Genomic DNA, 21591 nt, shown 5'->3' with positions numbered 1-21591 from the left:
CCCTCACTGGGCAATGGAGCTGGCCTGGGCAAGCTCTGCCCTGTTCCCTGGGGCCCAGCACCCGGCTCCCAGCCACCTGGGGCCTCGCTGGATGGGCTGGTGTCCACGCCACCGCCACTGCCATGTGCGCATCACCATCCCCCCCTTCGATTTCTCCTCCTGCCTCCTCCCTCTCTAAAGGCCCTCCCTGCTCAGCAGCCCCCACACCCCCCACCCTGCTGCTCCCTCCTGTGGGGGAGGGGAGGGGCCTGAGAAAACCTGGCAACTCTGGCTGAGGATCCGCCAAGCCCCCAGCCCCTGTCTTCCCAGGAGAGAAGTCCAGGAGACAGCGACAGGCCGCTCCTCCTGCACACGGGGCAGTGGGTGAGCCTCCGAGTGACCAGGCTTGGAATCCAGGGACCTGAGGAAGCTAGGAAACTGGAGGACTGGGGGCTGCTCTGAGGAGGCCACCTGCTTCTGTCCCCACCACCCCCTGCATTGGGCCCCATGTCCAGGAACCTTTGAGGTTCTTTCATTCCTCCTGGAGGGCGGGCGGACAGACAGAACGCACTCGGCCTCAAGCTTGAGCGCATCTTTTATTCCCCACTCAGCCCTTCACAGCCCAGGCGGCATGCAGGCTGCCCCTCAGGAAGCGAGCGCGGCCTCTGAGCGACAGTGACCAGTGCTGACTCAGGGCAGCCCGCCCTCCAGCGCGCTGTTCAGACAGCTGTAGAGGTGTGTGTACTGCTCCTGGGGGCAGACGCCAGAGGATGCGGTGACAGTGGCGAGGTGAGCTCCCCGTACCTCCACTGAGAGCAGGGGCCCAGCACCACCTGGAGCTGCCAGCTGCCCGGGCCCGTGCCCCACCCCCGCCACTGTGCCAGCCTTCCTACCCCCTTGCTCCTCCCACTGCTGAGCCCAGCGGCTCTCACCAAGGTTGGGGTCAGGAGGCCACAGGCCTGTGATTGCTGCAAGGCCACAGTGAAGACGTCCACGGTGCCCTCGGCCCCTGCCTGCTGCAGCAGCCGGTCCACAGCCAGGAAGGTGCCCAGTGGGGCCGCACCCTTGCTGCAATTGACCTTGAGTTGGAGGGACACCTGGGGGCGGGGAGGAGGGCTGAGGACCCAGGGGGGTGGGGAAACCCAACCTGGGCCTGGGGACCATGGAGGGATGCTGGGCACAGCCACAGCCAGCCTGTGCCCGGGCAGGGAGGGGACAGAATCCTGAAAGACATCAGAGCAGAGCCAGAAGGGGACTGGGTCCTTCTGAGGAGCCCCAGGCCAGGCTTGGGGGGTGCGGCCCTGACAGGAGGGAGTGAGGGGTTCCGCCTCCCTCCCCCGGCCCCAGCTCTTGTCCAGGAGCACCTGGAGTGGCTGAGCAGCGTGCCTGGCTTCTCCGTGTCCTGGGAACAGCACTTGCCCACGGCAGCCAGGAAGGGCAGCAGGGTCGTGGCGGGCAGCTCCTGCCCTGGCTCCCAGTGTGGAAACTGCAGCCGCTGCACTGGCCTCTCTGTCCCGCTCCCCCTCTGGGGACAGAGATGTTGGCACCAGTGCCAGAGGGGCCAGGACTGCTCCCCGGAGCCCACCCATGCCCCATGGCCCAGCTTACGTGTGTGACACTGAAGAGGGTGCAGGGCCAGCCTGCAGCACTGTTCTCGGCCACCCAGTGCACAGTCACCCCATCTGTGACAATGGGCTGTGTCCCTGTGGGCCAGAACTCCTGTGGCCGGACCGAGACAGGGCTGCTGGTCAGCGGCCATCTCTACCCATGCCCTGGTCACAGCCGTACTCCCCACCTCAGCCCTGCGTCCTCCCACCCTCTGGCCCCTGCCCCCCTCACCTTCTCCTGGAGGCCGGGTGGGCACAGGGAGACGAGCACGCGGGCCCCGTGCTCCCATACCAGCCCCCAGAGCTCCGCGGGCCCTGCAGGGCCGGTCAGCACCACGTGGTCACGGCCAGAGGGCCCGCCCTGCACAGCACAGCTAGTTGGCCCTGGATCGAGGGTGTCCCCTGCCCGTCTCAGCTCTGGGACCCCCGGCCCCAGCCCAGAAAGCACCAACGGTCAGAGGGTATCGTCTCACCGGGAAGAGCCAGGCTTCAGGCATCTCGCCAGGGATGCCCTCCTCCACCGGAGCAGACCCCTCATGGCAATAGCCATCTGAGGGACAAGGGTGACAGTGGGCTGTGGAAGGCCCGCCCCAGCAATGCCCCGTTCACCCGCACCCCTAGCGGCACTCACCAGAGGTGGCACCATCCTGCTCACAGCCGGGAGGGGGCGTCATAGAGCCAGCCTGGTCTTTGAGGGCCTGGAGCAGGAGCTGAGAGGGCAGAGGGGGCACCCCCGTGAGGCTGGCCTGGCTCCCCAAGTACAGACCAGCCCCACCCGGCCTCAGCGCACCTCGTACTCCCCCAGGAAGCCAGCATCTGCGTCGGCTGCCCGCTCAGCGCACGCCTGGGCCAAGTCCCTCACAGGGATGGGCTGCGGCCTCGGGGGAGCCTGGGTAGCACGGGGGGCACTCGAGGCTCCCCAGCTCCCGCGTCTGGCCTCCGTGGCCCTGTGTGGATGGAGCGGCCATCAGTTGGTGGAAGGTGGGGACCCTGCACCCCCATTGGACAAAGCCCCGGAGCTGCACGTACTCAGAGGAGCTGGGCGGCCCTTCCAGGATCCTGCTCAGGAGGCAGCTATGCAGGAAGACGTACTGGCTCTGGGGACGAGGCAGGCGGCTGAGGGGCTGCGGCCCAACAGAGAGGCTCCAGGCCCCAAGCAGCCAGCCGGGCATCTGGGAGCATCTGGGAGCCTTCCCGCACTGCCCACACGGCAGAGCTGGCAGGGGCCTGCCCGCGTCCCCTTCCACACAGAGGGAAACAGAAGCCCTGAAAGATGCCAGCTGCCGCCTCCCCCGCCTCCCGTCACCCCAGGGTCCTTTCCCGGCCCCTCAGCCCTCCCCCCAGGGTGGTGACCGGGCCTGCTATGGGCTCACTGGGGTCTGGATCATGAGGGGCCGGTGCAGCCGCAGCGTGTACACCGTGTGGAACACGTCTACCGTATGCTCCTCCTCCAGCTGCTGCAGCAGCCTGGACAGGGCCACAAAGGTGCCCGAGCGGCCCACACCCGCACTGCAGGGACAGAGGGCCCAGGCCTGTGAAGGGGAGGCCCTACCCCCTGCCCACTGCCCCCCGACGGCACCAGTCCTCACCTGCAGTGCACCAGGATGGGCCCAGTGCGCTGGGCTTCCCTCGCCTGCTCCCGAACCAGCTCCACGAAGGCCAACAGGGAGCTGGGGGCCTCAGGGACGCTGTGGTCGGGCCAGGTGGTGAACTGCAGCTGCTTCACCCTCCTTGGTGGGGGCTGGGCAGCCTGGGGAGGGGGCAGAGGGTCCAGCCTGCTTCTCCACCCCCTCCACACCCAAATCCTCTGCTTAGCCGTCACTCCCTCCACCAGATCCCACGGGCGGGGTCTCGCTGCCCCACATCCCCATGCTCCCCCCACCTGGCTCCTTCAGCTTCCTGGGGGCCCTTTGCCTACTGGGAAGGCTTAGGTCCTGGGGGGCCTCTGCCTGCCGGGCGTTCCCAGGTCCTGGGGGGTCTCTGCCAGCTGGGAATGCCCAGGCAGATGGGTGACACTGCCTCTTGGGCAGGATGGGTGCCAGGGGACCCAGGAGGTGAGCCCATCCTCCCCTAGGAGTCTCTGCCCGAGGGCCCAGCCTCCCTCACAGACACACACATGCTGCAGCTGGAATTCCCGCTTGGTCCACTCTTCCTCAGGCTCCTCAGCCAGGAGGTGGACAGTGATGTGGCCGTGGGTGACAGGGGTGGGGTTGGCTGGCCAGTAGTGCTCACACAGCACCTAGGGCCAGAGGGTCAGGCAGGGGTGGGGGTGGGGTGGGCCTAGCCTCATCACTGTCCCACTTTATCAGCCCCCCAATCCTCCTTTCCCCACCACCCCACCAACATACTGCTCTCTGGGCCACCTTGTCCAGAAGCCTCTCTGCCCTGGACGGGCTCTGGTAGCCTCACCCCAGACCTCTCATGCCACCCTGGGGGCATCAAGGTGGGCTCCTGTGCGGAGCTGCGTGGCCTTATTAGGGCCAGCTGGCCTGACGTCCCGCTCCAGCTGAAGAGGACTCAGAGGCCTGTCCCAGGGCCCCACCCAGAGCAGGGCACAGGTGTGTTTAAAGCAAAGATGCAGCAGCGTGCCCACTGCCCACCCAGGCACTCCTTACCTTTGCTGCCTCTCAACACCTGTGCCCCTGTGGGCCTGGAGCAGGGAGGGTGGACACGGTGAGAAATGGCAGAGGCAGTGGGGACGGAGTCCACCTGGTCAGCTGGGGACCTACCACCTCCTGGCCTGACCCCTCCGTCCCCACCATGGCCAGTCCTGCAGGGAGAGCCTGCCACCTGCTGGCCAACCAGAGCGGTGCACTCACCCGCCCATTCTCCATGCCCACGGTCAGCATGACAATGACCCGGACCTGCTGCTCCCACACCAGCCGCCAGAAGTCCCCCAGGGTCTTCTTGAGAGGCCCCTGGGTGGCGATGAACTCCTGCGGGTGGGTGTAGCCCTGGGGGTGGGGGAGAGGAGCATGGTGACTGCAGCCCCCAGCACACACCCCTGTGTACCCCAGGCCTGAGGAATCCGTGTGCGCACGCGTGAACACACACGCACCAGGAACCCAGCCAAGAGGGCAGTGCAGAGACAGACCCACTGCTAAGGGACAATGACAAGATGCTGACGGCCTGAAGCAGCCTCCCGAGGCCACCCTCCACCAACTGCCACACCAGCTGCACATATCCCAGCTCCACTGCTACCAGTACACCTGGCAGGCAGCCCCTCCACCCAGTGACCCCACTCGGCTCTGTCCCATGTCCAGCTCCACTCCTCTCTGGGTCCTTCCAGCTGCAACGTCTGCCCTCTTTCATCACTTATCAGTATCATGCATCCTTCAAGGGACCTAACCCCTCTCCTCTGGGAAGCCGTTGACGATCCCTGGTGGAACAGATGTTGCTTCTTCATCTGCTCCAGGTACCGCTCATGTTCCCTTATTACAGCCCTTGTCACACTGCACGGCGGGTACATACCACACAGAGGGTGTCACACACACACACACACACACACACACACACCCACACACACACACTGCCTGCTCCTTGAGTTGGGAATGCGGGTAGCCCAGCTCTGCTCCCCGTGGGCCCAGCACAGTGTCCAGCACACAAGTGGTGACCTCCGTGGACGCAAGGGCAGGACACCATGTCCTGCACACAGACGCGTCTCCCACAGGCGGCCCCTACCGGGATGAAGCTGGCATTGATGTAATCGGAGTGGGGCTCTCCATCCAGCAGGGTCAGCCTGACCCGGGAGTGGTCATCTGCAGAGGGTAAAAGCCTGCAGTCAGTGGAGGCTCACGTGGCCCCTCCTCCGGGCCCCAACCAGCCGCCCACCCGCACTCACAGGGCAGCACGTGTGGGTAGCGGTTCTTGGCGGTGTTGGCAGGGTGCTCGGCCTCCAGCCTGGGCTGCTCTTTGCCCACCTCCTTCAGCTCCTGTGAGATTGGGGCCGAAGCAGACCCATGTCATCTGACAGCAAGGGGGGCAGGGGCGTGCAAGGCCAGGGGGTCCCCTGAACTTCACAGCAGCCCTAGCCACCTTGGCACCTGCTGCTCTCTCTGCTGGGGCCCTGGGGGCAGCAGAGGCCTCACCTCAAACTCCTGAAAGAAAGCCTGGTGCATGTGGGCGCGCTTGGCTTCATAGCTCTGCCTGAAGCTGTGGACGGGAATGGGCCGGTGGGTCCGCCTGCAGGAGAGGAGGGAGTGGGCCTGCCTGGAGTACAGGGTCCTGCCTGGCACTGGTGGGGCACTTCCTGGGAGCTGGAAACCAGCCCTGGGCTCCGGCCCTGAAGTGGAGCCCGCATGCGTTTTGAACAAAGTCCTCCGAGGGGGAAAGCAGACAAGGGGACAGAGGGAGGAGAACCAGGCAGTCAATAGCTACACGCGGAGGCAGGTGTGAGACCCTGAGCCCTGTCCCCGGTTCTGAGGACTGTGTCTGTGCACCAGAGGGCAGACAACAGATCCAGCATTGGGGAAAGCCTGAAAAGAGAGCAGCTTGATCCGAGCATCACAGGGAGGGAGTCAGGAGAGGGAGGCTGGGCGGGGGGAGGGAGCCCAGAGCTTTATTTGGAGAAAAAGCACTAAGAGAGGGGGTGACAGTGGCTGAGAAAGGATGGACTGGCAGGGGGTAGGGATGCTTCCCAGAGCCCGCACCACCACCACCGCACCACGCAAGGTGGCGGCTGTCCGGCTTCTTCGAGGGCGCACGTGCACTCACCGCAGCTTGGGCACGGTCAGCTCCTGAGAGTAGAGGGTCTCGTCTGCCCTGCAGGGGTGAAGGGCCATGGGAAGCAGCCCAGGGCCTCCCCCCAGCCCCCCAACCCAACCTCCCTCCCACTGACCTCTGCCCCTTCACCCGCCTCCAGTACAGCAGGCCCAGCGCGGCACCCACGGATAGGACGCAGCCAGCCACCACGCTCACCACTGCAGGGACAGGCGCTGCTGCCCAGGACACGCTGGCCCGCGGCTCTAGGGACAGCAAGGGAAGGTCAACTGGGCAGCCTCGACCCATTGTCCCGCAGTGGCTTGCCAGCCTCCCCTGCACCTGAGACCCTCTGGGTGGAGGGCACCATGACAGCCCCCCCACCTTGCAGGGTCCCAGAAGCCAAACCCAGGCCAGAGATGGCTGCTAGGGCCACCTTGGGGACCGAGAACAGCCAGCAAGCCCTGCCTGCCCCCAGCTCCTCCCGACACCCTCAAGGAAAAGAGGGTGGAGCCTGGCCCCGGGCTTCTGGAGCTGCGCTGTCCAATACAGTAGCCACGTGCCCCTGAGGTGCCTGAGCACTTGTAACCCATCGGCTCCAAATTCAAGTTTGCTCCAAGTGTAAAGTACACACTGGATTTCAAAAATTTCGTGGAAAAAATAAGCGTCAGACATGTCCTTAATCTTTTAGAAAATGGAGATCCCATGTTGATAGGGTATTTTGATATCTTGGTTTGAAGTCCATGTTGCTGGAGTTCCCTGGTGGTCCAGTGGGTTAAGGATCCAGTGTTGTCACTGCTGTGGCGGGCTTGATCCCTGGTCCGGGGACTTTCACATGCCATGAGTGCAGCCCAAATAAATAAATAAATGAAGTAAATGTTGCTAAGATCAGCTTCACCTGTCTATTTGTACTTTTGTAACGCAGCTACGAGGAACGTTAGGTCACCTATGAGGCTCTTGGGGGTTGCTTTAGGTTTCTACAGGACAGAGCTGTCCCAGAGTCCCTGTGGCCAGGAGCAGCAGGGCAGAGGGAGCTGTTGCTTGGGGCAGAACCATCACAGCGGGGGCAGGCCATTTCCTCATTGCCGCTGCCTGTCCCACTGCCCCTCAGCCCACCCTGCCCAGTGGCACCTCCAGCTCTGCTACGCAGGACGCATCCCCCGCTGGTGCCCGGGGGTAAGCCTCTGAAGGGAGGTCCCGGCCCCTATTGCCACCCCAGGACCCAGCTGGAAGCCCAGCCAGGGGCTCACCTACCCGAGAAGGCCGAGAAGGAGATGAGGGTCTCGGGGGCGCTATACCTGGTAAAGGCCACGACACTGAACCTGCACAGGAGATGAGGGTCTCAGGGCCGCTGTGCCTGGCGAAGGCCACCACCCTGAACTGGACAGAGGGCAGAACAGAGGGCAGGCAGAGGGCCCAGCCCCTCCTGGGAAACAGAGTCATGAGCAGCAGATGCTCAGACGGTGAGCAGGGCACACCTGCTCAGGACGCTGCTTTGGGTCACCTGAGCTGCCGAGCAAGCCAGCCCTAGATCCTCTTCTGCCTCCCTGCCCCATTTGGAGAGCCAGAAACCCTGGAAGTAGGTACCGAATAGCCTTGGCATTGCCCTAGCAAGCTGGCATTGCCTAACAGGCTCTGGGCCCTACTTTTCTGAGAAAAGGAAGACATAAGGGGGGGGGGGGTCCCCTCCAAATCTCGTCCACCAGGAAGCCCAAGGGAACTCTGTGAGTCAGGCCAGATCTTCTGTTGACAAAGGCATCAACAGGCCATAAATGAAACCTACAGTGTCTCCCCCTTGAGGCTGGGCCCTCACCGATACTGGGACCCTGGCTTGAGCTGCCCGTTGCATATGTCCCGGGTGTGACCGCAGACCTCCGTCCCCATAGGCACCATCCAGGATGTCGGCACAGCCCAGGGCCCGGGGTAGAAGGGGTTGGGGAGCAGGACGGCCAGGTAGGAGTCGTGTCCTCCGTAGTAGTGGTCGTACCACGTGTGGTTGACGGCTTCCCGGGGAGGCAGGACCACTAAGAGAGGCGGGGGAGGGGCAGAGCAGCATGGGCGCTGCAGCCTCCTGGGGTTTCTAGATGCTCCCACCATTCACAACAGCATCACTTCATCTTTTTTTTTTTTTTTTTTCCTTCTCTAGGGCTGCTCCCACGGCCTATGGAGGTTCCCAGGCTAGGGGTCTCATCGGAGCTGTAGCTGCTGGCCTACGCCAGAGCCACAGCAACGCGGGATCCGAGCCGCATCTGCAACCTACACCACAGCTCACGGCAACGCCAGATCCTTAACCCACTGAGCAAGGGCAGGGATCAAACCCACAACCTCATGGTTCCTAGTCGGATTTGTTAACCACTGCGCCATGATGGGAACTCCCAGCATCACTTTATCTTGCAGAATGTCCCAGGCCCCTTCCTGCACCCAGACACCCACCAGCCTCGGACACTCCATCTTACCCATGTCCGTGCTGGGACCCCTCACGCCCCTTCGAGGCAGCAGCCAGGGTCTCGCCCCCCTCCCAGGCCCAGGACTCACATGACATGTTGGTGGTGGCGATGACACCGTACCACTGGATCTGCCCATCGTCCTTGCCAAACATGCCCGGGGTGATTATCACCCCCATCCCCGTCTTGGGCTCTAGGTGGGGGGCTGTGGCCAGCTCTAGGGGGTGCCAGGCTGGGGAGGGGGGAGGGGCAGTGAGCACAGCCCTGAGTGCAGGGCCATGGGCACATGGAATCAGAGCTGGGAAGCCTCGACCAGGGTCACGTCAAGCTGGTGTGGAGTCTGGGTCAGGGCGGGAGGAAAGGGCTGGGGCCTGGGGGTGCAGGAGGGCAGGGGGCAGGAGGGCCCAGGGGCAGCGGTGGAGAGAGGGCAGGGGTAGTACCATGGCCTGGGGGCAATGAGGGTGTGGGTGGGGGTGTTGGGAGGGTGAAGCAGGAGGGCCCAGGTTTAGGAGGGCCTGGCGGGGGAGGGACTGGGGGGCAGGAGAGCCCAGGGACGAAGAGCCATGGGCAGTGATGAGAAGACAGGGAGCAGGGCACCCAGGCCGAGGAAGCGCCTACCCTGGGCAGAAGTGGCACACACCAGGGTGACCGCTCGGCTCCACAGGCCGTTCCTGCCAAGCACCGAGAGGCTGAGGCGATAGGATGTGGCAGGGGCCAGGCTAGACAACAAGACACTGCCCCTTGAGGTCTTGGCCTGGAAGACCAGGTGGGTGTCCCCTCCTGCCGCCAGCTGCTCCGCTACCACCAGACAGGTGCCCACGTCCCCCGCGGGCACCGTCCAGGCCAGGGCCAGGCGGGTGGCCTCGGGCTGGCACTGTACGTCCTCCACGGGGTCAGGCTCTGTGGGGTCAAGGGTTCTGTGTCACGTAGGGTCACTGCAGCCTGAGATGTGCTGGAAATCCGCAGGTGCTGGGGGACTGGGGCCTCTGCCCCGGGAAGAGGCGGCGGCCCCAGGAGAAACAGGCGTCTTCTGGGCCCGCACCCCCCTGGATGGAGGAGGCAGGGCACCCACCAGGCGACTGGGGCTGGGATAGAACAGGCAGCACTCAGGGCACCTGTCCCCCAACAGACACCAACGTACCCACGGGTAGCACCACCGGGTGCGTGGTGGCCTGGAGCGGCCCTGCCTGGCACAGCACCGACAGGGAGAGGTTGCGTCCAGGCGTGAGGTTCCTCAGCACGAGGTGGGATTGACCCAGCACCAGGGGATGTTCCTTGGAGAGGGGCCCAGCCTCCAAGAGCAGCGCGTGACACACGCCGTGCCCCAGGGGGCTGGCCCAGGCCAGGCTGACCACGGCACTGTGCACTTGCATCGATACCAGCAGCTCGATGGGCACATGTGGGGCTGCGGGGAGGAGAGTGGGAGGCCTCTGACCCCACACAGGGCCCTGAGTGTGCAGGTGGGACATGGGCTGGGTGTGGAAGGGTGCAGAAGTCTCAGGGCGGCCCTGCTCACAGCTCACCTCTCCCCACCCCCTGGCCATCCCCAGGCCCACTCACAGGTCCAGCCAGAGGCGTTGGCCGCCGCAGCACAGAGAGGCCCAGCCTGTGCAACCACCTCTACCTCGTACTTGGTGCCTGGAGTCAGAGCTGAGAAGCTGGCGCCGTCCACCTGGGCCCCTACAGGGCTGGAGCCCACCCGGACGCCTGCCTGGTACAGGGTCACTTGGTAGCCATCCCGGCCCCCAGGCGCGTGGACCCAGGATGCCCGGAGCTGGGTGGGGCCTTCGCTGGTCACATTTACCAGGGGAGGGGCGACGGGGGCTGCGGGGAGAGCAGGGCATGGGGAGAGAAGAGAGGGTCATAGGCTGAAGTCCTGACCCCCAGGACCTCAGATGTAACTTCTGACTTATTTGGAGGTAACTTTTTTTTTTTTTTTTTGGCCATGCCCAAGACACGTGGAAGTTCCCAGGCCAGGGACTGAACTGGGGCCACAGCAACAACCTGAGCTGCCACAGTGACAACACCAGATCCTTAACCCACTGTGCCACAAGGGAACTCTGAGATAAGGTCTTTAAAGAGGTGCTTGGAGTTGCTGTCATGGCGCAGAGGAAACGAATCCAACTAGGAACCATGAGGTTTCGGGTTCAATCCCTGGCCTCGCTTAGTGGGTTAAGGATCCAGCGTTGCCATGAGCTGTGGTGTAGGTCGCAGATGCAGCTCAGATCTGGCGTTGCTATGGTTCTGGCGTAGACCGGCAGCTGTAGCTCCAATTGGAACCCCAGCCTGGGAATCTCCATATGCCCCAGGTGGGGCCCTGAAAAGACAAAAAAAAAAAAAAAAAGAGGTCCTTAAGGTAAAATGAGGGCATGGGGAGCCCTAATCCAGGGGTTAGGATGTGACTGTGTGAGGACAGGGAGACAGCGGCCATGCACATGCCACGGAGCCCCGCCACACTCTCTGACCTGCAGCCCTGGAACCATGTGGATTCTCAAGTTCAGGTCCATCTGCAGCCCCCACCCTTGGTGAGGGCAGCCCAACAGACTAACCAGCAGGAAAGCATCCAAGCCAGACCTCAGCCCCTCTCCCTGAGGCCCCACTTGGTCTGAGCCTTGGCCAGTGAGGAAACACCAGGCCTGGTGACAGGTGACGGTGAGTTTCCCCCAGACAACAGGGCACAAGCCCCAGCGGTGCTGAATGAGCAAATGGATTGCCCCTCCTACTTAGCACGCCCCCGAGGCCAAGCCGGATTGGGCGGCACAGGACTTAAATCAATGCCTGTGGGGGTGGACAGGCTAGAGGGCAGGACCTACTGCTGGAGCCCGGGTCACCAGGTGGACACCTGTGCAAATGTGGAAGCTGAGGCTCCTAGAGGGACAGGCCAGCTCTGTGAGCCAGTCAGAGCCCAGGGTCCAGGTCTGAGGTTGCAGGGTCCTGGGAGGGGTCGGGAGGACAGGGCGGGGAGGGGACACCCCACAGAGAAGCAAGGGGCCATGGCTGTTCTCTAGCTCCACCGAGCAGGACTTGGGCTAGTCTGGAGGGGCTTCCAGACCCAGCTACTGGCTCTGGGGCTCTGGCAGGAGGGGAGGCTGGCCTGCACCTCAGTAATGGAGGCCCTTCCCCCACCCCGGCTTCTCTCTGGGGTTGTACGTGGCCAGGAGCATGGACCCTGGGCCCCACTCCCCAGCGTACACCCCAGCTCCCCACTGAGGTGGAGACTCAGCCTGTTCTGAATTAAAAGAGACAGTGCAGGAGTTCTCCTCGTGGCTCAGTGGTTAACAAATCCGACTAGGAACCATGAGGTTGTGTGTTCGATCCCTGGCCTTGCTCAGTGGGTTAAGGATCCAGCGTTGCCATGAGCTGTGGTGTAGGTTGCAGATGTGGCTTGGATCCCGCGTTGCCGTGACTCTGGCGTAGGTCAGCAGCTACAGCTCCGATTAGACCCTTAGCCTGGAAACCTCCATATGCCGCGGGAGCGGCCCAAGAAATGGCAAAAAGACAAAAAATAAAAAGAGACAATGCAGGTGGGACACCGAGCAAGGGCCCAGGTAGGGCTGGAGGCTGGTCCCGCTGGTCCCTGAGGGTCCCACCTCCCCACCGTTGGCCATGAGAGAGCATGGAGTGACAGGCCCACGGCTCTGCCTGCCTTCCTGGGCACACCCAGTGAAGGGTGGGGTCTCCTGGTGCCAAGGGTCCAGGAACAGCATAGTCAAGTTAGAGGCCACTCACAGACACAGAGAGCTTGGGGCTGTGCCACCCTTGAGAGCCACTTAGCAAGTGGGGCTGGTGAGGCGGGGCCGTGCGGGGGACACTCACGCGTCCAGCCTGTGGCGTTGACAGCGCTGCTCTCATCTGGCCCCCGCAGGGTGGCCAGCCATGCCAGGAACTCCGTGCCCGGAGCCAGCTGGTCCCAGGAGAAGTTCTGAGCCTCAGGGGCCAGAGTCTCCTCTCCTTCCAGAGCCGGGGGCCTCAGGCGGTAAAGCCTCAGAAGGAAGCCATCCCAGTCCCCCGCTGGCGGACTCCAGGAAGCCCGCAGGGCAGGAGGCTGGGCCCCAAGGCCGAGGCTCAGGTTGGCAGGAGGCACAGGGACTGCAGGACAAGGAAGAGACAGATTCGGAACAACCCCAACCCCCTCTCCTTCTGCTTCATCTGTGCCCTGCCCGATGGTCTCCAAACATTGCCAGCCATGGGCCCCAGCCCCCTCTCTTTTCCCTCCCAGGAGAACCCTTGACCTGTTCCCACCTCAGACTGCCTGCGCCTTGAGGGCATGAAATCTGGAGCACGTGGTGCCCCCTAGCACCCAGGACCCAGATCCCCAGCTCAGCCACTGATATTCAGTCCTGCAAGCTCACTCCCTCCTATCTCTCTTCATACCCCCAACCTCAAGGCCTGGATGCACATTTACCCCTCACTAAGGCCCCTCTCCACCCACCCTGCTCAGACCCACTCACTTCTCAGCTCGCACCTTTCTTCTGGGAAACCTTCCGAGACTCCCGAAGGTGGCCCCTCTGTGAACCCTAAAACCTTAACCAGGGCTGCATAAAAGTCCCTACCGTTCTTGATTTTTAATCTATGCGATCCAAGTTTCACGTGGTTCAAGATACATGGTGCATATTCTTCTCCTTGCATTTATGTTTACAAGATGAGGTATAAAACCATACATATAACTTTTTTTTTTGGTCTTTTGTCTTTTCTAGGGTCACAACCGCAGCATATGGAGGTTCCCAGGCTAGGGGTCTAATCGGAGCTGCCAGCCACAGCCACAGCAATGCCAGATCTGAGCTGCATCTGCGACCTATACCACAGCTCACGGCAACACTGGATCCTTAACCCACTGAGCGAGGCCAGGGATTGAACCCGCAACTTCATGGTTCCTAGTCGGATTCGTTAACCACTGCGCCACGACGGGAACTCCACCATACACATAATTTTAATAAACACATAAACCATCTGTTTACTTGTCAGTCTTCATTTCTAGACTGTCTTCTTCATGATTTTTAGCTTTAGCACCTCACCCCATACCTAAGAATGGAGGACAATCATTCAGTATTTGTTGGAAGGATGGAAGGATGGATGGATAGATGGATGGATGCATGGAGGGATGGAGGAATGGAGGGATGGAGGGATGGAAGGGTGGATGGAAGGAAGGATGGAAGGATGGATGGATGCATGGAAGGATGGAGGGATGGAGGGATGGATGGATGGAAGGATAGATGGATGGATGCATGGATGGAAGGATGGAAGGATGGATGAATGGAGGGATGGAGGGATAGATGGAAGGGGGGATGGATGGATGACCAGCTGGCAGGAGGTGAGGATACTTGCAGACAGATTTATGAAAGGCCCCATCTTGGCAGATACATGGTCTCTGAGTCAAGAACATGACACATAGGAGTTCCCATTGTGGCTCAGCGGAAATGAATCTAATGAATATCCATGAGGACGCAGGTTCAATCCCTGGCCTCACTCAGTGGGTTGAGGATCCAGTGTTGCCGTGAGCTGTGGTGTAGGTCACAGACAAGGCTTGGATGTGGACCTGGTGTTGCTGTGGCTTTGGCATAGGCCAGCAGCTACAGCTCTGATTCAACCCCTATCCTGGGAACCCCCATATGCCTCGGGTGCAGCCCTAAACACACACACATAAAAAGAACATAGCACACAGAAGGCAGTGTGCAAAGGAACTTGGCCCCACCCCCACCTCCCAGGGCTGGCCTCCTAGAGGCTGCGGCAGGAACTCACGAGTGCAGGCTCTGGCCCTCTGGATGCTGGAGCTGAGGTTCCCGGCCCAGGTCCACAATGACACGGTGTAGCAGGAGCCGGGCACCAGACCCCTGAGTGTCAGGCTGGAGTTATCTGGGCCCAAGTCAACAAGACCGCCCAGTGGGCTCTGGCTGCCCTCCTGGTGCCAGCTGACCCTGTAGCCTTCTCGCTGCCCTGGTGCCGGGGCCCAGCCAATGGACAGGTCATAGGGACTGCCCCTGCCAATGACCTCCAGAGACTGTGGTGCCAGGGGCCCTGAAGAGAAGGGTGGTTTGGTAAGGTGGCCTTGGGACATCTGCAGCCCTGTGGTGCCCCTGCCCTGTTCTCCCGAGCCCCTCCCCCACATAGATCTCCACCCTGAGGCAAAGCTGCCCAGGGCCAGGGCCACAGTGGCTGGCTCACCTGTGTGGCTTGCAAGGTTCTGGGTGGTATTTTGCAGAGAAGAGACAGCATCCACCTGGTAGAGGGCCCCGTGCCCACCAAGTGGGACCTGAGTGGCAGCAGGTGGCACGGAAGTGTTCCCGGGGAGGCCTGGGGATCCCTCAGGGTAGAGTAGTGCCTGGTCCCCAGGCTCCCTGGTGGCCTCCAGCACATCCAGGGGGAGCTCAGTGCCATTGCCTCGTCTGTGCTCGGCTGCAGCATCTGGGGAGGGTGTGGTCCCTGGAGAGTGAGGACTCACCAGCCTCCGGAAGCAGGCGTCACTGGGCAAAACCCCTTCCTGCTCCCACCAGCCCAGACTCACCCAGCCAGGCACTGGCCTGGGCCCAGGCATCATAGGGCCCAGCCAGGACCCTCAGCTGCAGAGTGTAGTGTCCGGCAGGCAGGGGCCCTGGGAACGTGGCATTCAGGGCCCCAGGGCCCAGAGAGATGGTCTCCACCAGCCCACTCAGCCTGAGCAGGTAGCCGTCCTGGGCCCCGGGCCCTGCCCTCCAGTGGGCACTGAGCCCTGGGGGCTGGGGAGTGAGCACCAGGTCCAGGGGGGCTGAGGGGTCTGTGGGGAAGGGAGCACATATGTGCAGAAAGCCCACGATGGCAGCTGAGAACAGTCCCAGCCCATGCCTGCTTCTTTCTGTGCTCCCTGGACTGGGGCTCAGCACCTGCTGCTGGCAGTCGCCCTGTGCCACATCCTCGGCAAGTCCCAGGACCAGGCGGTGGATGCAATAAAAAACGATAACACTTCAAGTGTCAGACCTCACGTTATTCCTCATAACACTGCCATGAGCCTCCCTTTGAAAGCACAGAGAGGGTGAGCAATGTGTCCAGAGACCCACAGCCAGTGAGTGGCAGCAATGGGTTCAGAGCCCGGGTGGTCTGGTTCCTCCACTTTCCAGTGCCAGACAGCACTTCTCGGAGCAAAAGCACAGCCGAGTCCCCACGGGCTCAGCCCAGCCTTGGACACTCTAAGCCTCAGAACCTGGTCCTTCTCTCCCCAACTTTCAGTCCCTCCACAGTGACAGGAGAGAATGCGACTTGCAGGGGTCTGTTTTGAGGGACAAATGAGATGACACAGGGAAGTAGCAGGCACGGGGCTGGTGCAGGGAGGGCTCCAGTGATAACTGTCACATGAATGTCACCACGCTCTTCTTTTTTTTTTTTTTTTGTCTTTTCGCCTTTTCTAGGGCTGCTCCTGTGGCATATGGGGGTTCCCAGGCTAGGGGTCAAATCAGAGCTGTAGTCACCGGCCTATGCCAGAGCCACAGCAACGCAGGATCTGAGCTGCATCTGCAGCCTACACCACAGCTCACGGCAACACCGGATCCTTAACCCATTGAGCAAGGCCAGGGAATGAACCCGAAACCTCATGGTTCCTAGTCGGATTTGCTAACCACTGAGCCACGATGGGAACTCCACCACACTCTTCTTCTTGGGGGCTCCAGCCTGCAGGAGGGGCACTCCCTCCAGGCCTTGGCCCTTCCCCATGGGATCCCAGGACCCCACCCCGCCCATTGTATCCTGCCTGCTTGGCTGATGAGCCTCTGCTCCCCCTTTCGCCCCAAGAACTCACGGGTCCATTCAATGGTGTTGGGCCCGGCTGCCCAGTGGGGCCCGGCCATGGCACTGAGGGTCAGCCTGTAGGCGGTTCCCGGAGACAGATGACGGAAGGTATGATTAGAGACACCCCGTCTGACTTCTGCCGTCAGGTTGGGGCCGCCAGGAGGTCTGTGAGCACGAGGTGCAGCCAGGCGGCCCCCCCAGAGCCGTTCCAGGAGGCCTGCAGGGCACTGGTGCCCAAGGCATGCAACCCCAGCTGACCCGGAGCCACGGGAGCTGGGGGAGGGCAGAGAGAACAAGTCAGGCTGGAGAAGGGGCCCCATGCAGGGGCCTGGCACTGACCTGGGCAGCAGAAGCCCTGAAGCCCAGCCACGTGGGGACGTGACGCTGGGCTGGCCCTCAGACTGGCTGCTCCCAGGGTCTTGCTGAGCCCTGGCCCTACCTGTCCACTGGTGGGTGTTGGTCTTCGCATGGAGGGTGGCAGCCCAAGTGGTAACCTCCAGAGCATACTCGCTGCCTGGTGAGAGGTCGCTAAAGTTGTAGCACAGAGTGCCTGGGGACATGGAGATGTTGTGGGCCACCATCTGGGGCTCCACTTTGTAGAGGAGAAGCTGGTAGCTGTCCTGCCCGCCAGGGGCAGCGCCCCACCAGGCCTGCAGGCTGGTCGGGCTCCCAAAACTCTGCAGCTGCAGGTCCTGGACAGTCGCGGGGGCTGCGGCAGAGGCAGAGAGAGGCACCGAATCAGGGCCAGGTCAAGGCTGGGCATTAGCTGTGTTTCTGGGGTCTTGGCAGGGTCAGAGTCCAGGCATGATCCTCAGAAAACTTCACATTCACCCTGCCCACCCCCCTTGCTCCCCTCACCCCTTGCCCCCGCCCCTGCCCCCAGCGTAGCCTCATCCTGCTTGGCCCCCCCAGCCTTCCTGCCACCGCCCCCCCAGCCTTCCCGCCACTGCCCCCCCAGCCTGCCCGCCACCGCCACCCCCAGCCTGCCCGCCATGCACCCGTGTGAGCAGTGAGGACAGTGGTGGCATTCTGCCCACATGGGTGCAGGACCGTCACTTCCAGCCGGTAGTGGCTTCCTGGCACCAGGTCCTGGAACTCGAAGCTGGATGCGTTGGTGTGGGCCTGGAGCTGCTGCCCTTCAGGGGCGCCAAAGGGGCCGAGCCGGCTGAGGCGGAGGAGGTGGCTGGGCCTGCCTGGCCCCCCGGCTGCCCAGCTCACGGCCAGGCTGGCAGCCCTCCCCCTGCTGCCTACGCTCACGCTCAGAGGTGGTCCTGGGGAGAAGGGGCACAGTCAGAGTCTCCCAACCCCTCCATCCTAAAGAAGGAGGGATGGCAGAAGGGCAGAGCAGTGGCAGGCTCTGGCGGAGAAATGGCCCTGTCCCCACTCCCACTCACTGCCCTCACGCCCCTCTGAAGGCACCTACCTCCACTCTGCCCGCCTGGACTCTCTGCCTGGGAGTGGCACTCGTCATCCTGGCATGGGGGGGAATGAGCAGAGGCTCTGGTGTCCAGCCAGGATCAGAGGAAGCCTGTCCTCACTGCAGGACACCTAAGTTGTGGGGACCCCAGGCCAGGAGCAGACTCTTCCGCTGTCCTCCATGGGCTGGGAGGGCGTGGCCCCGCTCAGGCTGGACACTTTGGAGAGGAGGGGCCCCACCTGCTGGCCCAGCGGCCCCAGTGCCCCCCTCACCTCAGCCCAGAGGCCTGGGAGCCAGAGGAGCACAGCGACCAGGACAGGGGGCCTCATTGCGATGGATGGATGCGTCTGCAAGAGAGAGTGGCCCGTCTCCGCCCCCACCCGCCCCTGCCTGCCCCGTGCTCAGAGGCTGGCCTGGCAGGGTGGCAGGCAGCGGGCAGCCAAGAGCAAGGGGCTGCCTCTCCACACCCCAGACCCAACCCCCACTGCGCCTGGCCTGGCAGGGCCCTGGGAAGGGGGGGTGGGACTTTGACCCCCAGCCTGCTGACAAGCTTACTTCCACCCTCTTCCAGCGCTAGCTGTCCAGGCAGGAGACAGTCCTGTGCCCTGGGGGAGGCCCAGAAGAGACCCAGCCTTGCAGCTGGCTCCTGACTCCCAGCCCTGGGGGAAGAGGGGGTATCTGGCTCTCTGCACGTGAAGATGGATATGGCGTTTGTGTTCCTATGGCGAGGGGTCCTGGTTACACCATAGGGGGAGTTACTGGGTGCTGGGGGGATGGAGCAGCTATGAGTGTGTGTCCCCTTCCGTGAACCACTTGTGGACAGACACAGGAATGTGTCCTAAAGGAGTCACAGTGATGGCAGATCTGGAAGAGCCATCTGGCCTCACGCCCTCACACCCCAGATAAGGGAGGGCCTCCAGGGAGGGAAGCGCCCAGGCCCAGGGTGAGGAGGGGAGCTGGGCTTGAACCCTGGACCTTCAGCTGCACAGAGCAGAGGGCACACCGTACTCCGGGGCCCCGAGGACACGTGTTGGTCCCCCCACCTCCTGCGCCTGGACCAACAGCCCCGGCCCTCCCTGCCCCCACCTGGACGCAGGTGCTGTGAAGGCCCAGGGCAGCCTTCCCAAGGGTCCCTCCGGCCTGGAGCCGACTGCTCACCTGGAACTGCTCCCGCTAAGCCCCCAGCCCAAGGCAGCTGACATGGGGAAAGGAGGGAAGGGAGACAGAGGAAAGACAATTGGGGGGAGGGGGGGACACTGAGCTGCTAGCCGGCTTTCGGACCGTCTGGCTGGGACCTGCTTCTCCAGAACCAGGGGCTGCCTGCCCCTCCCCCTCTGCCCAGCCCCAAACCTCAGAGCCGCCCACCGGCCTCTGGAAGGAGGCCTGGAAACTCAGCACTTGGGCCCCATCAGATTTTCCAGGCTGTGCATGCACACGTGCTCTCTCAAAGCGGGGGTTGGGGGGGCAGCGAGGGACCCACATGTGAAAGGGCGGAGCTCGAGGTTTGGCCAAGGGAAGGAAACACTCCACCCTCCACCCTTCACCCCCCGCCCCCAACTCACCTGGAGCACCTCACTTTGCTGGACCAGCAGAGTCTGGAGAAATGGAATGGAAACACCCTGATTCGGAACCTAAGTAGGAGACAGGACATGGTTTTAGGTTTGGGGTGGGGGTCTCAGACATCTCCCAAAGTCCCCACGAAAGAAGGGCCCGTTGGCACAGCACAGATGCCATAGCTAGTCCTCTGCACGGGGTCTGGGTCCATAGGGGGCCCCCTGTCAGCCCCCTGCCAGCCTGGGGCAGCCATCAAATTGGCAGGGGGGGGGGGGGCTTGGGAGGGGGCGGGGAGATTCTGACCGATAGGAAGCAGCCCCCCTCCCCGCCGTCCCCCTGCAACCCACGCCTCTCCATTCAGCAAAAAATACCACAGGGCTGGGTCTCCTCCTACAGACAAACCCACATCCTCCACCTTGAAAACCCCTGGGGTCCTCCCAAGGTCTCCAGCACCTAACTGAGTCCTTCCAGAAGGAGCAGGCAGCAGGCAGAGGCAGGCAGCAGGCAGATGCAGGCGTCCTGGCTCTCGAGTGCCCAGAGACCTGGCCGTCTCTCCCACTGCAGCCTGGCTGCCCCCTTCCGGCCCCTCCCCTCCACTCCCTCGACTGGTGCCAGGCCTTGGGCAGCCCCACGCCTGCCGGGAAGATAAGATAATCGCCGGGCAGGAGATGGGCAGGGTGGCCCTGGATGGCCGGGTCTCCCATCCTCCGTCCCGCCCCCTGGGAAAGATCCCCAGGGAGGGGGGTCTGCCCAGGTGCCTCTGGCCAGGCTGCAGGTGGGCGACCAGGGGCTGTCAGTGTGTGTGCGTGCATGTGAGCCATGGAGGTGCCCACGCCCACCCCAATGGACGCACATGTGTAGACATCCAGGGACGTCACAGCGGAGGGGGACAGGGCCTGGGGAGAAAGGCACTTTGGGAAGCCCATGTCCATTTCGCTGGCTCCGGGCTTGAGAAGGAGAAGCTTCTTTTCTGTCCCAAATGCCTCCATCCAGGGACCCGAGTCCAGCAACCTAGCGAAGAACAGGGCTGTTCCCAGAAGCCCCAGGCAGCCTGGCCCTGGCTGCCCACTGCTGGGCTGACCTGACTCACTGGTCTCTCAGCCGGGGTGGGGGGGCAGAGAAGGTATGGGGAGGTCCCCTCCAGCAGCGACACCCAAAACGTGCCAGGGAAACTGGGTCAGGTGGGGGCTGGGCAGCAGGGATGGCCTTCTGAGCAACCCCCCAGGCCCACACCCACCAGCCCTCCTCGCTACCCCACTACCACCCATGTCCTCCTCCCAGGTCCCAGCTCTGTGTCCCTGTCTCTCCCCCACATGGCCAGGGACAAGCTGATCAGAAGCCGGGTGGGGCTGGGCTCAGATCAAGGGCTGCTTGGGGGAGGAGATGGGCACACGGCTTCTCCAGAGAGGGAGCAGGTGAGGGGCAGCAGGACATGGGCTGGGGGGGGGGGGTGTGCAGAGTCCCCTCCGCTGGCCCAGCCCCGGGGACCAGGCCTCAGGAGCTTGGTCACCTTTGATTCTGGGCTGGAAGCAGCCCCGCCCGCTCCCCAGGTGCTATGGAACAAGAACTTGCAGGAATTCCTATGCACCTGCCCCTCTGAGGGCTGCTGACCGTGGGAAGAGGGAGCTGAGGCTCGCAGCCTGGGGGGCCAGAGGGAACCATGAGGCCCAGGCAGCCTCTCCCTAAAGGGCAGCTGGAGAAGAGGCGTGAGGAGAACGGGGGTCTACGGGGACGTGGGGCTCCTGCACTCCGGGCCCCTGTGAGCCACTGCTCCAGCTGACAGCTCCAGACACTGCAGCGGCTGCCACCTTCTGACCAATGGGGGGGAGGAACCAGGGGAGGAGCCTGAGCCCCAGGGAGGAGGAGTGACCCTGGGCTGGGCAGTGAGACTCAGCTTCCTACTGCAGCAGGAGCCCAACTCCGAGGGAAAGGCAGCAGCTAGAGCCGTCAGGGGCAGGGCCACAGCCCTAGTTGGGGAAGGCAGGGGACAGGAGTCACTCCCCTGCGGAGAGAGCACAGCAGCTGTCTGCTGTCCCCCCAGCCCCCAGGCCAGGCTGGGGGGCTGTCTGAGGCTTGTGGCCTGGCTCATACTCCAGTGGCATGTCCATGGATGTCCTGGCATTTATTTATTTATTTA

General features: G+C 62.9%; 1 protein-coding gene across 1 annotated transcript; it reads right to left on the bottom strand.

The window, feature by feature from the left end:
* Positions 1-556: 556 nt before the first annotated feature.
* Positions 557-19992, bottom strand: LOC125112874 (receptor-type tyrosine-protein phosphatase V-like). The gene is given in 36 exon segments (XM_047755328.1): positions 557-729; positions 912-1047; positions 1344-1504; positions 1588-1698; positions 1819-1947; positions 2060-2136; positions 2218-2296; positions 2377-2533; positions 2616-2683; positions 2960-3095; positions 3176-3336; positions 3703-3825; positions 4406-4540; positions 5268-5344; positions 5428-5518; positions 5675-5768; positions 6300-6347; positions 6424-6550; positions 7539-7606; positions 8098-8308; positions 8820-8960; positions 9347-9628; positions 9870-10133; positions 10289-10552; positions 12545-12817; positions 14468-14743; positions 14891-15130; positions 15231-15479; positions 16494-16640; positions 16643-16756; positions 16923-17192; positions 17482-17754; positions 17907-17955; positions 18173-18247; positions 19463-19531; positions 19908-19992. Coding segments are annotated over 34 exon segments (5148 nt in total). The 5' UTR covers positions 18230-18247; positions 19463-19531; positions 19908-19992; the 3' UTR covers positions 557-669.
* Between the last annotated feature and the right edge of the window lie 1599 nt (positions 19993-21591).

The sequence above is a fragment of the Phacochoerus africanus genome, chromosome 12 (assembly GCF_016906955.1).
Source record: "Phacochoerus africanus isolate WHEZ1 chromosome 12, ROS_Pafr_v1, whole genome shotgun sequence".
Taxonomy (NCBI): Eukaryota; Metazoa; Chordata; class Mammalia; order Artiodactyla; family Suidae; genus Phacochoerus; species Phacochoerus africanus.
The sequence above is the reverse complement of the archived record's forward strand: the minus strand, read 5'-3'. Positions and strand labels throughout refer to the sequence as shown.